The sequence below is a fragment of the Pseudonaja textilis genome, chromosome 11, assembly GCF_049901715.1.
Source record: "Pseudonaja textilis isolate UNSWEBS1 chromosome 11, rPseTex1.2, whole genome shotgun sequence".
NCBI lineage: Eukaryota > Metazoa > Chordata > Lepidosauria > Squamata > Elapidae > Pseudonaja > Pseudonaja textilis.
Window position 1 is genome coordinate 12,418,804 of NC_142000.1, and position 16,909 is coordinate 12,435,712.

General features: G+C 42.2%; 1 protein-coding gene across 1 annotated transcript; it reads right to left on the bottom strand.

Annotated features, from left to right (window-relative positions):
- Positions 1 to 541: 541 nt before the first annotated feature.
- Positions 542 to 16,166, bottom strand: NUTF2 (nuclear transport factor 2). The gene is made up of 5 exons (XM_026718994.2): positions 16,049 to 16,166; positions 8,004 to 8,127; positions 7,617 to 7,688; positions 5,928 to 6,026; positions 542 to 1,100 (listed from the first exon to the last, which is right to left on the bottom strand). Exons 2-5 carry the CDS (start codon positions 8,100 to 8,102, stop codon positions 987 to 989), a joined length of 384 nt encoding a protein of 127 aa, XP_026574779.1. The 5' UTR covers positions 8,103 to 8,127; positions 16,049 to 16,166; the 3' UTR covers positions 542 to 986.
- Positions 16,167 to 16,909: the final 743 nt, after the last annotated feature.

A 16,909-nucleotide genomic window follows, 5' to 3' on the forward strand; every position in this document is an offset into this window, starting at 1 on the left:
GGGTATCAAAATAAGCCACAGACAATATGGAAAGGGATCTAGTATTCTACAGATCTGGACCAAAATTAATCTCTCAGTTGAAACTGGTGCCCTGAAGATGCTAAATACAATAATGACTCAGCTTTTGAATATCAAAAGCAGAACGATATTGAGATGCCGGCCAAGAAAGGATAACGTGGAGAAATTAGCCTGAAAATAAGCACATTGCGCACTTGTTGGTCTGCAGTCTTTTATGTATATCTGCATAATAGAATGGGGGGAAATTGACTTGAGGTTCAGTATAATAAACTTGCTGCACATGTAGTTAATATAAATTCACATTTTGATTTTCAGGGAGCGGTAAGATTTCCCATTTCAGATTGGAAGCTATTATTCAGCGAGACATCCACATAAGCTTCCAAACAAAAGCAAAAAGGAGCACAAAGCATATGTGGAAATTTTAAAACTTAAAAATGTCCAGCCACGTATTCCCAAAGCTAAGAATTCGAACACAGGAGTTGAAAATACAAGACTTTCCATTTACAGACTGAAGATCCAACAATTTAAACTGTTAAGAAAATCACATGGTTTTATTGTATAATGTAGCACTGAAATATGTGAACAACCAAAAAAAAAAAAAATCAATTATCTGAGTTGGCTTCAGGCTGGCTATTCTTTCATATCCTTTTGTTTCTTTGGGTTATTAGAGAAACTTGTCAGTACAGAAACAGAACCTTTTTGTATTATGGATTCTTCCCAAGGCATGCTGGTAAAACATACCCTTCCTTTGTCAAATGCAGCTAATTCTAACTTCCAAACATCATGCACAAGGAACTCTTCTAGTGACACAACATAAAACTCTTCGGAAGGGTATGTCACAAGTCTTGCTTGCTTGCCATGGTGTGCAGGTTTGTGTATGATATTTGGAATGATCCATGAGTGTGATTAATATTGGTAAGAAGGAGAGAAGGAGAAAACAAAAAGGCAGGCGCCTCAGGGATGTCATTTCAACCATAGTTGTGCAATGCTAGCCTGAACATGTCATTGGTGCAAACCCAAGCATCATTGATGTTCTTTAATAGAAATGTCTGGTGGAATCCGATAACAGGATCTTCGTCAGCCTGCAGAGACAAATGAAAAATAAGAATTAAGAGGCTTTTGAGCAATGCACCAAATTCCTGTAACTGGAGACCAACATTGTCATGCATATACTTCTTGCCTTACTCGCAATTCCTTTTTTTGACAGAAGCTAAAATTTGTCATTTTGTCTCTGTGCAAGAACACAACATGCATTTTTAGTCATGATGCTGCTGAATGTCATGAATAATTAAATACTGCTGGAAACCTAAGCGCAGTTCCTGACTGCGACAATAATTACTCAACTTTCTCCAATTTAGTGTTTTTCAGATGATACATTTCCAAAATTCTCAGCCAGGAATTTGGAACAATAGCGTTCACTTAGAGACTGTGATGATTTACTTAATGACTGCTGCCAAAAGTGTTGTCAAACCAGATCTGGTCGAGAAATCTGGTTCCAATTGCAGTCATTAACCTGTAAGTTTAAATCTGGATAATGAACTAAAGTTTCACTTCTAGTTATAAAATATGGAAGACTTCTTCCTGATCCTTCAGTGATGTTTTTATGACTACCTAAGGTGGAATAGTGTCTTCTCATATAATCATCATGAAAATAAACTGCATATACTCTATCAAGCGTAATACTTTTGGTTTTACAGTACAACCAAACAAGCAAAACCTTGATTTACCTGGAACTTGATAACAACGGATTTCACATGAAATGGATCAATTTTCAATCTAGGCCAGTGTTTTTCAACCTCTTTAATGTACAGAATTCCCTAACCAGCAACATATTGGCCGGGGAATTCTGGGAGTTGAAGTCCACACATCTTAAAATTCTCAAGGTTGAGAAACACTGATCTAGACTATTTGTATAATGATGTCATCACACAAATGATAAATGCCGTGCAATTATTTACTCTCTAATATCATAGACATTTTGTACGATGGACATTTCCCCAATTAGTCTGTTAAAACAAGGTTACACTGTAGCTATTATTAATAAGATGAGAAGCATGAGATTGCAAGACTTAAGGCTGTATTTGCATATTGTACGGAACTCTTATGCTTGTATGCTTTGTAAAACCAGTCAGTGTATATAAACCCATGATGGAGAACCTATGTCATACGTGCCGGAAGTGGCACGCAGAGCCATCTCTCCGGGGACGCCAACTGTTGCCTGTTGCTCTTCTGGCATGCCAACTGGTCTTCGCGCTTGTGGGAGTGCCGGAAACCGGAAGAGTACACATGTGCGCTGGCCAGCTAGTCTTCGTGCACGCATACACATTAGAAACTGGAAGACCAGATGGATGGCGCGCATGCGTGCACTGGGAAGCTAAGATTCCAGTTTCCAGCGCTCACATGTCAGGGAGCTGCTCTTCTGGTTTCTGGTGCAAAAGGTTCGCCACCACTGATATAAACATATTTGTCACTTAGAAGAATTTGAACTCCCCCAACTGTGACCTAGTCACTTAATTATGGTTAAAGAAATTGTAGCTTAGCTCAACACATCAACTAGTTCTGCATGTTAAATATTTGGTAAAGGTAAGAAGGAACCCTGGTTATGGATAGCACGTTGCCTGCAATTGGCAGTCAGGGTAAACCAAACTAAAATGCATTCTGGAACCAGAACTTTTGTGCTGGTTTCAGAAACTTTTCCAACTCCTCCCCCTTAAAAAAAAAAAAGCCAGAGACAATCCTTACAATTGTGTGCCTAGTCATGCTACATTCCCCTGTGTGAAACCCCACTTAGAGGTCAGCTTCACAGAGGCATCTTGGTATTTCAGAGTTCCCAGCTAACACATCATGCTGGCTGGGAACAGTTGTCCAATGTATTGGGATAGTACCAGTTGAAGGAAAGTCAACATAGAACCATCGTGGAGATATAAGAGTTTTTCCTAAAAGTTAGTCCTTCTGCCGCCAAAAATTTGCTATTTCTTTTTCTCAGCACCCAAAGTGGAAGAGTGCAGAGCAGTACCTGGCCACACCGTACATCCCAAGACGCACGGGGTCGTTGTGCTTCCTGAGCTTAGTCGTTTTCTTGCAGACATCTCATTACCCAACTAGGTAACATCAGCTAGCACTGTTGAGGCTAGCTGAGTAATTGTTCTGACCCAGCTCCCCAAACACAACAAACCCTCTGTGTTTAAATCAGTGATTCCTTTATTAGGAGTACCAGCCACATCTATTCATCCCCCCCCCCCCGCCTTTTATCCCCAGGGTTAGGATGGGGTTTCGCTAGCAGCACTGGCTCTTTCATCCCAAGGATCAGCTCACAGATTTCCAGGCCCCTCTGCCTTCTGCGCATCCACGCGTCAGGCACTGGACCCAGCTGTTCCTCCTCTTCCTCATCAGCCACCTTCCAGACCTGGGGGCTGTTGAGGCTCCTGAGGGCTGACCGATAGCCCAGGCTCCATCTCTCTCTGCCAGTTCCATTCCTTCTTCCCCCTTGGAGCTCTCAGGTTGCTTTGGCTCTTCATCATCTGATTCAGCTGCTGGAGGGGCCAGTGGCCGACGGGCCACAACGGTAATGAAACGCCCATAAGAAAACAACCAAGCTGAGAGCATCAAGACTCCAACGTTCGATCCCGTATTCCCTTCTATCAATTCCCAGATCCTTCCTACTGTTCCGCTTTGAAAATGGCAGACCAAATCCATTCTTTAAACCCAGCTTTTCTGTGTCACGTTTTGCCTAACCCTTTAATTCTCCTTAACTGAGGGAAAGCAGTCAATACAATTGCATTTGCCCACTCTTTGTTTTTACATTCCCCCCTTCCTTATCAATCACCGTGGTAATATACCAACTGGAAACTTCTCGCAGTTGAGACGAATGTGCATTTATGAATGGCATGCTCACAATGGATTAAACTGTAAGCTGCCCTCCACCCTGGGACCCTGGTGAAAAAGACAAGTTGCACAGTTGTACCTAGAGGCACGAATGCAGACAGTTTTCAGGCATAACAAGGCAAGCATTCATTGTATGCCACTCCAACGTTCCAGAGTTCTAAGCAGCGCCTGTATCCTAAAGGTGTTAAACAAGCAACCGATTGATATATAAACACTACATTAACTATTTGGCAGCTGCTTCTGCAAAGGAAACTTCACCACTGCTCATTTCCAGAGTCATCCACCTGAAGCAATCCACACTGTCATACTGCAACCCTCCTCGGGTAACACACAAGCAATGTTCATGCTGTTGCAAGATCGGGTGGGGTAGAGGAACAAGCAGAATGCTTCTTACTCAGAAAGGGGGCAGCGAAGATCAGAGCATGAGGTGGCCAGAAGGCTAAACATTGTGGAGTGCTAGCCTGAAGACCTCATTGGTGCACACCCAGGCACCTTGTAAGTTTTTCAACAAAAAGGTCTGGTGGAAACCTAGAATTTGGTCATCATCTGCCTGAGCAGGACAGGAGAAAAACATCATGATCTGAAAATATCAAATGCCGGTATCTTGACAAAATTCTGACAGGGATATATTTGTGGCACTTGCATAGAATATGCCAAAATGGGGCTACTAACATCTACAGGGTGTTGTACTCTTACTGGATACTAAGCAGCAGTGCTACAAAAAAAAAAAGGCATTGGGGGGCCGGGGAGAAACAACACTAGGCACAACAGAGCTCAGTATGACTCATCGTATTTAGAGCTACTTACAAGCTACACTCTCATGTTAATTATTTATTATTAAGAACAGATGAATTGTGTTATTGTGTTCAGTTCAGTCTTGGAAATGAGTAAAAAAATGACCAAATGGGAAGTGACTTTGTAGGCCCGTTGCAATCATGTGATTTTCTGCTCAACAATTGCCCTGTTTAGTGATCCCTACTGGTCACTAAGCAAAGACTACTTACAAGGTTTCAAAGACAGCATTTGAGTAGCACTCAAGAGCAAACTGGGAGCTAATTCTGCTGCCATAGCACTGGTTTAACATGGCCGTATCACAGCTGCCCAGGTAGTACATAGGCTGCTACATCATCATACCAAGTGAATTGTAGTTCCTTGCAGATTTTGGCAATTCTATTATACGGTTTGCTGGATTCATTATATGCCCTCCTTACTTCCATGTTGCATTAGGCTTATTTCTAGTGTAATATGCTGTGCCCCATTTCAGCTTATTCAACAGCCTTAGATTCTTGGGAAGCCTCTCAATTCTGCCTGATATATCATGATGGGATAACAGGATTTTTGGGGGGCATGACTTCATTAAGAGACTCCAATTTAGGTTCTTTGATCAAAGACCGTCAGAATAGTTTGCAAATAGTTCTGGCTCTGCTTTCCAATTGGTTGTAATAAAAAGATTATTACTTTGGTTCCTTCCTACCACCAAAAGCAGACTTTGCAACCTGTTCTAACTGTGATCTCATTGTATATAACATACATAGCATAAAGGAAGGGAAATAACTGCAATGAAGAACCCTGGTCATTTGATATTTGAAATTTGTGTGTTTGGCTTTGCTGACCTAATCAAAAGTGGACTGGCTTATCTATCATGTTGTCTTGAGACATCAAGGCTAGCTTAGGCTATAGCTGTCCAAGTTCTCATGATCAAACTGAGCTATCAAGTAGGTGACATAAGTAGGCTATGAACAGATTCTTGACTACTGCTCTAACTCAGTGTTTCTTAACCTTGGCAACTTTGAGACGTGTGGACTTCAATTTCCAGAATTGGCCGGGGAATTCTGGGAGTTGAAGTCCACACGTCTTACAAGTTGCCATGGTTGAGAGACACTGCTCTAAATCAACATTTCCCATCAGGACTCTCACAATACTATCTGGAGAACTGGGAATTAAAATTGCCCATCTGGGAAGCACACGTAAAGGAAATGCTGTTCTAAATAATTCTTCCCTGCAACCCAGGCCTGAAAACTTACTTTAAGTTGTCCAACTACCATACTGAGTATACAGCTGTCTGGAGTAGGCTGATGGTCTTGGGATGTGATGCTGTGCTGTATTTTCTGAAAAGGAAGGCTCTGAAAGAGAAGGGAGAAGGGATTTACAAGGTTGTCCTTTTTTAAGAACCATTCATTCAGTGACTGTTCAAACTTGTGATGGCGCTGAAGGAGTTGCAGATACGAATGTTGGCTGCAGCAATCCCACGGTCACAGGATCGCCACAGGCAACCTCCTTTGCTGGTTTCCTACGAGCAACAACAATGGGAAAGCTGGCCGCAGGTGACCATGTGAAGCTCTCAATAAATGATTCCCTTAACAGTGTCAAACCAGAAGTGCTGGGATTTCTATTGCTTAGCAACATGGTCGGGCAATGTTGCAGTTTGCAACTGGTGTCATTTAGCAATGAAAATACCAGTCCCAATTAGTGCCATTATGTGAGAACTACAGGGTGGTCCCTGACTTAAAACAGTTCATTTGGCAACCATTCAAAGTTACAACGGCACTGGAAAAACGTGATTTATGACCATTTTTCACGCTTATAATTGTTGCAGCATCCTTGTGGTTGCATGGGCAAACTTCAGAATCTTGCTGACTGATTCATATTTATGACAGTTACAAGGGTCCTGGGTGTCAACCTGAAGCTGATCTGGCTAAGGCCATCTTGGAGCTTCAGTGCTGCCACTCTGCAGCGAGGGATAGGGAGGAGGGATTAGAGATAACTGGGATTGTGTAGTCAAAATAAAATATTTTCTCCTGGGAACCAAGAAAGTTCTCACACCTGGCCAGAGGAAGGAGGAGTGAGGTTACCAGACCAGCAGATGCGGCTTTGATTGGGCCACGTGGCTGATTGTTTGGGGTTGAGGAGAAAACTTTTAATTAGTTTTACTTTTAATTAGGGGAAAACCAAGGAAACCCTCGGAGTTGGTTTTCACCAGATATGTACCAATAAGATATTTCTAATAAAGCTACTCTTTGAGGAATCCACCTGCCTCGGAATTTTTTTGCTTGCAATGGATCTATTACTTGGAATCCTGACACTGGGGTCCTTGGTCACCTTTTTTGACCTTCTGACAAAGCAAATTTAATGGGGAAGTCAGATTCACTTTACAACCTTGTTACTACTGTAACAACTGAAGTGATTCACTTAATAACTGTGGCATGAAAAGTCATAAAATGGGACAAAATCCTGTCTTGTTTAGCAATTTGGGGCTCAGTAGTGGTCGTAAGTTGAAGATCACCTGTGCCCATACCTGAGAGGCGGAGGTTCATGGGGTAAACGGTATTCTTTTACCTTCTATCCAAAGTGAAGAACTGGAGACCGTTACTCTGTGTGTGTGTGTGTGTGTGTGTGTGTGTGTGTGTGTGTGCGCGTGCGTCCCCTCAGAATTCAACTCAGTCTGTAGAGCAACGAGGCTAGAGACTACCTGGCCTGGATTCTCCCATCGACTCAATGGAGAACGTTAAGTTTACTCTACCCAGAGATAAAGATGAATTAAGCCAAGAGCAGGCCACTCATGGCCAGCATGCAACTCCCCACCCAAAGAAATATGGAAGCTGACTTGCAAGGTGACATTTATTTCACTGTACGAGTGAGGCAATTTCTAGAATTTGGGGAAGGGGGGCTTATCTTAGGCTGAACACCAGAACCACAACGTAACAGAAACTTACGGAGAGTTTTTCAACAATAGCTGCTTTGCCCTGAAATTGTAGTCCTTCCCATGTAAGGCATGAGGCATCTATCTGAAACAATAAAACAATAATCTGCTTAGAAACATTTTATTTTGTACACTAGAAATAGTCACATACTATACATAAAAAAATAAATTAGTAATTTCCCAGAACTCCTCAGAGTCAAAACCAACTTTATATATTAAGCATAAGCAATATATTAGTGACAAATATTGAATGCAATAATCGTAGCGTCTTGAGATTAAATTAACCGTAAGGTACTGCTAAACAACATTAGAAAAGTGCCAGCGTTATTGACCCCAAAGGAAGGTGCAGATAAATGATAAAACAGCCCACAATAAAAGCATCTGTTTCAGAGTTACTTACATATATTGATCCTAACTGAGTACGGTCTGTATCAAATAACTGATAGTAATGCTGTACAAAGCTGGAACCAATCTGTTCCCAAATAGGCTTGTCTCCCATTCTGAATTCTCAGTGCAGCCAGCAACTGGAAGTAGAAGAAAAACACAGGGTATTTGACATCTTTATTGTGGATAGGTTGGCGAAACCATGGACCTAGGGTACAGCTGTTGTAAAAGCAGACAAATTTCATGTTGGAGAACATAACGAAGAGAAGCAAATGTTATTATTATCAACATCCATCTATAACCGTGATGGCGAATCTATGGCACGTGTGCCACAGGTGGCACGCAGAGCCATTTGTGCCGGCACGCGAGCTACAGGCAAACTTACCTCACTGCGCATATGCAAGCCTCACAGCTGATTTTTGGCCAGTTGAGGCCTTTTTTGGCCTCTCAAAGGCTTGAGGAAGGCTTCTGCAAGCTCTGCAGGCCAAAAACTAGCTCCGTTTCGTCACTTCCGGTATTTTCGGAAAAACAGGAAGTGATGAAATGGGGCTAGATTTCGGCCTACAAAGCCTGCAGAAGCCTTCCTCAAGCCTTTGGGAGGCCAAAAATCAGCTGTGAGGTGCAAGGAAAGGAAGGGGCTGGGTTGGGGGATTGTGTGTGCATGTGTAGGGGATGTGGGGGGGGGGGCATTGCCTTCTGGGTGCTGGCACGTGAGCACGAGTGTGCAAGCGCGCACACAATTTTTGGCACAGGCGCCCTAAAAGGTTAGCCACCACTCTGATCTATAATGTGACAAAATGTGGAATACCGTTTACAGCTCTAGTCACACCATCCAGAAAAAAATATTGAACAGCTGGAAGGAATGTGACTATATAACAAAGCTGCCAGGTATCAAGCCTCACCCCTTAACCACTACACCAAACTGGCTGTTTGCAGTGAGCATAAACGAAATATGGAATGGCATTCAATTGGATGAAAATGCTTCCATCGAATTGATGGGTCAATTACTTTTAAGGCAAGTGTATTTAATAAACAGCAGCCCTGACTTAACAGTTCGTTTAGTAACCGTTAAAAGTTACGACGACATTGAAAAAGGGGGACTTATGACCATTTTTCGCACTTATGACTGTTGCAGCATGCCTAGGGTCACATGATTTACACTCGGATGCTTGACAACTGACTCACATTTATGACGGTTGCACTGTGCAGGGGTCACGTGATCCCCTTTTGCCCTAAACTTCTGACACGCAAAGCCAACGGGGAAGCCAGATTCACTTAACGACCAAGTTACTAATTTAACAACCATAGTGATTCACTTAACAAAGGTGGCAAGAAATGTCATAAAATGGGGCAACATTTCACTTAGCAACATAAATTTGGGGCTCAATTGGGGTCATAAGTTGAGGACTATCTGTAGTTAGTGTCCATTACAAAAACCAGGTCCACCTACAATTTTTTTCAAAAATAGTAAACCCTACCTCCTCGTGAGCCACAGCAAAGCTACCCAATCAAGTTATGAACTGAGCACTAAAGTTGAGAAAGTCCTCAAATTACGTCAACAACTGGGACGTGCTCCTGAAGTCAGAAGTGCAGGGACCCGAATTTTGATCACATGATAGTGGAGGCTGCAATGGCTACAACTTTGGGGACCGATCGTAAATTCATTTTTTCCAGTACCTTTAAAACAGCCACTGAACAAATTATGATCATTAAGTCGAGGATTACTTGTAAACCTATTAAAGATTGAAATGGAAAAGAATTCCCCTAAGACAATCCTCAAAAAGTTCCTGTGATTAGCACACAGGGACAGCTGCCTCGTGTTTCCTGAAAAGGCTACACCTATCCTTTAAAAAAAAAAAAGATTAAGGGGTCAATTATTCTTCACAACTACTCTGGGAGTATGTAGATAGTTCTAATGGTGACATGTTTGAAGCAGAAAAGAACAAGGTAAAAGAACTGATGAGTGCTCAGAAAAGATGGCTTAATCTGTTCAGCATTTTGCAACAGTACACACAGCTTGACGTGCACATTCATTTTAATCTGGGATTAATGCGACCATGGAAACGTGGTCAGATCTTCGAGAATGGTTGACAGGTTCTGGCTGTTCTTTAAAATGCTGAGCAGCCAACATAAAATATCAGTGAGAGTCTCCTACTTGGACGCTGATGTTTTTAAAGAAATGCAGCATTACCTGTGTTTAGAAAATTCATCAGTGAAAGGAAAGCAAAACCCATCTGCAAGGCGGACCAAACTTTTCGAGGATACGGAAAAGCATGTAAATGGGAAAAAAGGTTCTACCTTATGAAAAGCGGAAGTCTATGCCAATCCCTCTACATTTTTTGACAAAAGGAAGCCTATGATAAAAGATGTAAATTGCAGATATCTTCAGAGTGATTATGCTTTCTGCTGGAATGGCCTTCTAATAAATCTAAAAATTCTAATAAAAGTATGTATGTATGTGTATACACACACACACACACACACACACACACACACACATCCATCAATTTTCCTTTGTCCTGGAGTGCCAAATACTTTAAAGACATTTTAGCTGACTTTTGATAACATAGATTTAAATTACTTTTTAACTGATTTTGAGTCTAACTTTTTTATTATTTGCTTGAAGCCTTTCTGGTCAAGAAATATTAAGTCCAAATACAAGTAGTTTTCAACTTATGACCACCATTGAGCCCCAAATTTATGTTAAGTGAGAAATTTGTTAAGTGAATTTTGCCCCATTTTATGACTTTTCTCACCACATTTATTAATTATTTATTATGCAGTTCTTAAATTAGTAGCATGGCTGTTAAGTGAATCTGGCTTCCTCATTGACTTTGCTTGTCAGAAGGTCACAAAATGGGATCATGTGACTCCAGGACACTGCAACAGTCATAAACACGAGTCAGTTGTCAAGTATCTGAATATAAATCACACGACCACGAAGATACTGCAATGGTTGTTAAGTGTGAAAAACGTTCTTAAGTTACTTTTTTAGGTGCCATTGTAACTTGGAACGGTCACTAAATGAACTGTTGAAGACTACCCGCAAATATTAAATATATCTAATTGCTAAAGTTCTTTAATTTTAGTTTTTCAATGACAATTTGCCAGCCTCTAACAACACGTATTAAGATAGCTTTAAGAATTTTCCCTTGCTCTAATGCAAGTCCTATTACTATAGCAATAACATTCCTTGAATCTTATACAGTGGTAGCCCAAATACTCTTAATTCTCAACCAAGAGGCTTCCTACAATATAATGCCTCTTTATTATGTAGAGAGGGATCTGACAGCCTGAGCTTATTCCTTTCTATACCAGGTCCCAGCTTTCAAGCTTGTGCAGTCTATTCTCTACCTGAAATCTATCAGCTGGAATCAGAAGCAAAATATTATTTGTGGTAAAATCTTGGGGAGAAAGAGACAGTGGTTTACTGCATTCCTTACGCAACAAACAGAAGCAGCTTGTACATAAACATGGAATTCTACTCGCTGAACACTAAGCAGTTTGAGCTTGAGTCAGCATTTCTGAAAACAGCTTCATTTGATTCAAACTCTATTAGAGTCCATCAGCTTAAAATAAACAAACAAAACAAAGTTTCCTCTCTCTTACTGATGGGTACCAAATTTTTAAAAGCTCTGGTTTTTAATTTTTTTTAACAGAATGGAATTTGCAAAACAGATGGATATATTCTGAAAGGTACAGTTGAACATGTCCAAAGGAATACAGGAGCAGTTTTGGAAACCACATAACTATGTTCTAATTTTTAAAAGAAGAGGATAGTATTACATGACACAAGTATTGCTGCTGCTGTTGCTGCTACATCTTTGGGGTGACTGGGCTACTGTAATGCGTTCTACACTGGGCTGCCCTTGAAGACTATCTAGAAACTTCGGATGGTGCAAAACGCAGCAGCGTGGACAGTCATGTGTGCTCCTAGACTGGCATACAGCACACCTCTATTCCACAAACTGCATTGGTTGCCCGAATGCTCCCAGGTTCACTCCAAGGTGCTGGTTTGATCTTTAACGCCCTTTGTGGCATGGTCCTGGCTTATCTGAGAGGCCATCCCTCCTCACTTACATCTGGCCATCCCATCAGAAAAGGCATGCTGTGAGTCCCATCTGCTAGGAAACTACACTTGGCAGATTCTAGAAGGCAAGCTTCATCTGCCATAGAGCCCATCTTTATGGAATTTTCCTACCCTTATGGAATCTTGTCAGGAAGCGATGTGAGCTCCGCGCCTGTAAATTATTCCATAAGCACGAAAGCTGGCTGGGTGATTTGGGGTCAGTCCCTCGCTCTCAGCCCAACCCACCTCAGAAGATTGTTGTTGGGAGGAAAAATAGGAGGAGGGAAGAATTGTATGTATGTTCGCTGCCCAGAGTCACTTTTTTGTGGAGATGGGAAGTCATGAAAATTTTTAATTATAAAAATTATTGTAGGCAAGTCCATCAGAATAAGGAACACATTTGGAGATTTTACAATTCCATTCTATTTTTTTATAAAAGAAAACGCAGCGTAAACAGCCAGACCTTCCAGTATACACCAGCCTCTCGACTGGTCCCCAGCACTTAAAACTACAGGCAATCTTTGTTTTACAACAGTTCATTTAGTGACTGTTTGAAGTTACAATGGCACTGAACAAAGGGACTTGTTGTTCATACAACGGTTGCAGCATGGATCAAAATTTGGACGCTTGGCAACTGCCTCATATTTATGACAGTTGCAGTGTCCCAGGGTCGCGTGATCTCCTTTTGCGACCTTCAGATGAGCAAAGCCAATGAAGAAGCCAGATACACTTAGGAACCATGTTAACAACTGCAGTGATTCACTTAACTGTGGCACGGAAAGTTATAAAATGGGGCAAAACTCACTTAACAAATGTTTCACTTAATAAGAGAAGTGTTGGGCTCAATTGTGGTCATAAGTCAAGGACTACCTGTATATAGATTCTTCCAATGTACATATAGCAGCCCTACTTAGAATTGCCAAATTTTGCTATCTGGGTTTTTTGCTATGCACATCTAGGAGCCTTATTTTACTTTGTATATTTTTGTAAAAGTAGACCAGCATAGTTTTTGTTCAGACTTTGTTAACCTGGTGCTATTGTGACAACTGCTGAAATCTTCATCCAGCCAAATAGCTATACTTATAGAGGGAACTAAAAGAGTTGTAACTAATTCATTCAAAAGGCATCAGATTGCAAAGATCTGTACAGGTAGTTCTCAACTTACGATAGTTCACTTAGTGACTTCCAAATTACAGCACTGAAAAAAAGTAACATGACCATTTTTCACACTTATGATCATTGCAGCATCCTCATATCACATGATTTACATTCAGATGCCTGACAACTGACTCACATTTATGACAGTTACAGTGTCCAGGGATCTTGTGATCCCCTTTTGCAAACTTCTGACAAGCAAACTCAATGGAGAAGCCAGATTCACTTAACAATCAATGTTACTAATTTAACTACACTTAACAACTTAACAACTGTGACAAGAAAAATCATAAAATGGGAAAAAACTCACTAAACAAAATTTCTCACTTAGCAACATCAATTTTTTTCATTGTGGTCATAAGTTGAGAACTACTTGTATTAACCACCGAACTGTTTGGCGTGTGACACTTCTGATCATCTAGCATTTATAGATACTTAGGTTTTTTTTATGTTCTATATCCTACACATTAGGAAGCTGCACTGCATCGCTCCCTGCTTGAATTTCTTTGGCACTTTTTCTCAAAGCTTAGGATTTGCGAAAAATGGATGATTCTAAGTTGCCCATGAAATGATTTACAGTATTTCACATCCTAATTCATTTATGCCAACATATTTCCATGAAGTTTAGTACAGTAGCTAAATTTTATAACTTTGATGCGATTTTGGGGGGCATCACAGCTATACTCTCTCTCTGTTCAGTCACTGGTAAATTGAAACCCTTTTATAGATCCTCAAACATCCCATTATTTCTCATTAGAAACTTTTTTTATGAACGGACTCTGCATTTGTAATTTATCTTTGCCAGAAACCAAACCTTTAAAAACTATCCATAAAATGTAGCCTGATATACAAAGTTTCTCAAACTTGGCAACTTTTAAAAGATGTGGACTTCAACTCCCAGAATTTCCTATGCTGTTTGGACAATTCCGGGAGTTGGAAGTAAAGACACCTTAAAAATCGCCAAGTTTGAAAAACACACAGATAATACACCCACTCTCTGTGATGTAATATAGGTGGGTATATGCATAATTTTTTAGCCATGTTTAGGTAGTGTACAGCTGGCAGAACTGTAGGAAAGTTCATTTAAACGCATGCCAATTAGTATGCATTCAAAGCACAGTGAGGTTAGTCTAAAAGTCAAACTTGAGAAGAAAAAAGGCGAGGGGAAAAACCTACATACAATTCTAGGTCTAAAAAAAGTGGGGGAGGGGGGAATCCCTTTGCCCAGAAGGAATCCCTTAGTGCTGATCCACCAAGATCAAAACACACCTCCTGTCCAACTCACATCAGCCATTCCTTTAAAAAAGGCCATCATTATTATTCATAAATACAGTGATGGTGTAGGGTCTCCTGCTTGGGTAGGGTGGGCTGGATTAGATGACCTAGAAAGTCCCTTCCGACTCTGTTAATCTTTTGCAAAATGCAATGTGTGTATGTGTATGATGGCAGATGAGATTCTGCCGAAACGTTGCTACAACTTTAAAAGCACAACTACAATGACGTGGGAAAATACCCGAACGAAGCTGAATGCTATACATGTAAGTACCCGCGAAAACTTAAGAAAAATATATATATATATACACACACACACATATACATATATACACACATACATACACACACACACATATATATACAACAAAAAACGGCTGCCAAGCCTGACACACAAGATTAAAAAGAACCCAATACACAAGCCTGAGGATGGCAGAGGAGATTCTGCCAAAACTTTGCTATAATAAAAGCACAACTATTAAGATGTGGGAAAATACCTGAAGAAACCTAAATACCATAGGTATAAATACCCGTGAAAACATAAGAAAACATATATATACATGTTTTCTCAAGTTTTCGCGGGTATTTATATGTACGGTATTCAGCTTTGTTCGGGTATTTTCCCACGTCATTGTAGTTGTGCTTTTAAAGTTGTAGCAATGTTTCAGCAGAATCTCATCTGCCATCATCAGGCTTCTGTATTGTGTTTGTGGGTGAATCAGGCACAATACAGAATACAGTACAGACACAATACAGAAGCCTGATGATGGCAGATGAGATTCTGCTGAAATGTTGCTATATGTGGGAAAATACCCAAACAAAGCTGAATATACATATACATACATACATATACATATATATATATACATACACACACACACACACACACACACACACACACACACATGCATATACACATACATATCTATCTATCTATCTATCTATCTATCTATCTGCATACATACATATACATACATATATAATTTTCTAAGGGGACGGGGCGAGGACTTGGGAGGGGTGCGGCTTTCCACTTCGTCCCATCGCTCCATCCCTTATTCTCCAAAGCAGCCAAATAAAAGAGGAAGAGGAGGAAGTAAAAAAAAGAAAAAAGGGGGGGGACATTTTTTCCCCACCCAAGCCCAGGAACTTTCAAATCGCGCGCCTGGAAGCAACCCCCCCTCCCCCAAAAGCACGTGGCCACCCGAGACCAGGGTGAGCGCGCCAACTTGCCCGTTCACACGTGCGTTTCCGAACACGCGGGGAAGGGGTGGGAAGGGGTGGGCCCTCCAGGGTTTAAGCGGGAAGGGCGGAGTAAGGAGGAGAGTTTTCACTCCCCTTCCCCTCCCGGCTGAGGGAGAAGCTGCCCGGCTCCTTTTCCCGAGGCGGGGAGGGGCTGAAGGGCTGCGGAGCCCCCACACGCCCTTCCCTTGGCCCTTCCCTATCCTGAGGGGGTCAGCGCCCAAGCGAAGGCCCGCGGCCTCAGCCTCTGCAAAGGAGGTCCCTTCCTCCGCCGCTGGGCCTTCCTTTCCCGCGCCTCAGGCGTCCCGCGCTGAGGGCTGACTTACCAGGCTGATGGCGATGGCGGCGGCGGCGACGAGCGCAGCCCGAAGCCCCCCGAGCACAGCCTCACTGTCTCTCTCTCTCTCCCTCTCGCTCGCCGCTTCGCCCGCCGGGCACCGCCTCTTCCGGCCACGCCCCCTCTCGGCGGCCTGGCGGGCGCGCGGATGAGCCCTTCGCCCGGACTGCTGGGAAGGCGAGTTTCTTCGCCGCTCAGCCTTCCGCCGACGAAAGGCGGGCACTACAGCTCCCGGCAAGCACTGCGCGAGGAGGGCGCCCGACCCGAAGGGGAGCTTAGGGAGGGAGTTCCAAAGGGCGAAGGAGGGATGGGAGGGGCGGATGGTGGTAGTGGTTGGGGGACGGCCTGGTTTAGACAGGGGGAGCCCAATTGATTAAGAAGGGGCCGAGCCTTGGCTCGGAGTAGGTCCGGCTTAGAATGTCCCGTCAGAAAGGACCAAAGCGGTACCAGATTCTGCAACAGCTTTGTTCCATCTACCAGGGGTCTCCAACCTTGGCAACTTTAAGAGCTTTGCTGGCTGAGGAATTCTGGGAGTTGAAGTCCACACGTCTTGAAGTTGCCAAGGTTGGAGACCCCTGAATGCCATCCATCTGGTAAACTTGCAAGATTCGCTTTTCTCGCCATGTACATGTATACATCCGAACTAGGCTTGTGTTGTTTCCCCGTGTCATATATGGGGGTTATATGCATAATTTTGTATTTATTTATTTTGCCGTGTTTATTATGCAGAGGTGGAGTCCCTTTGAGAGCTGTCGGCCACGAAATTTCATTTTAATATACACCAATTAGTGTACATTCAAAGTGACAAAGTTATTCTAAGTCAAAGGCAGTAGAAAATATCTGGGAAAAA

Excerpts from the sequence above, each read along its gene's own strand:
- NUTF2 (XM_026718994.2), bottom strand. The coding sequence starts at position 8,102 with ATGGGAGACAAGCCTATTTGGGAACAGATTGGTTCCAGCTTTGTACAG. Across the intron at positions 7,689-8,003 it reads CTCAGTTAGGATCAATATAT|ATAGATGCCTCATGCCTTAC; the intron begins GTAAGTAACTCT and ends TTATTGTTTCAG. Across the intron at positions 6,027-7,616 it reads CTATTGTTGAAAAACTCTCC|AGCCTTCCTTTTCAGAAAAT; the intron begins GTAAGTTTCTGT and ends CTTCTCTTTCAG.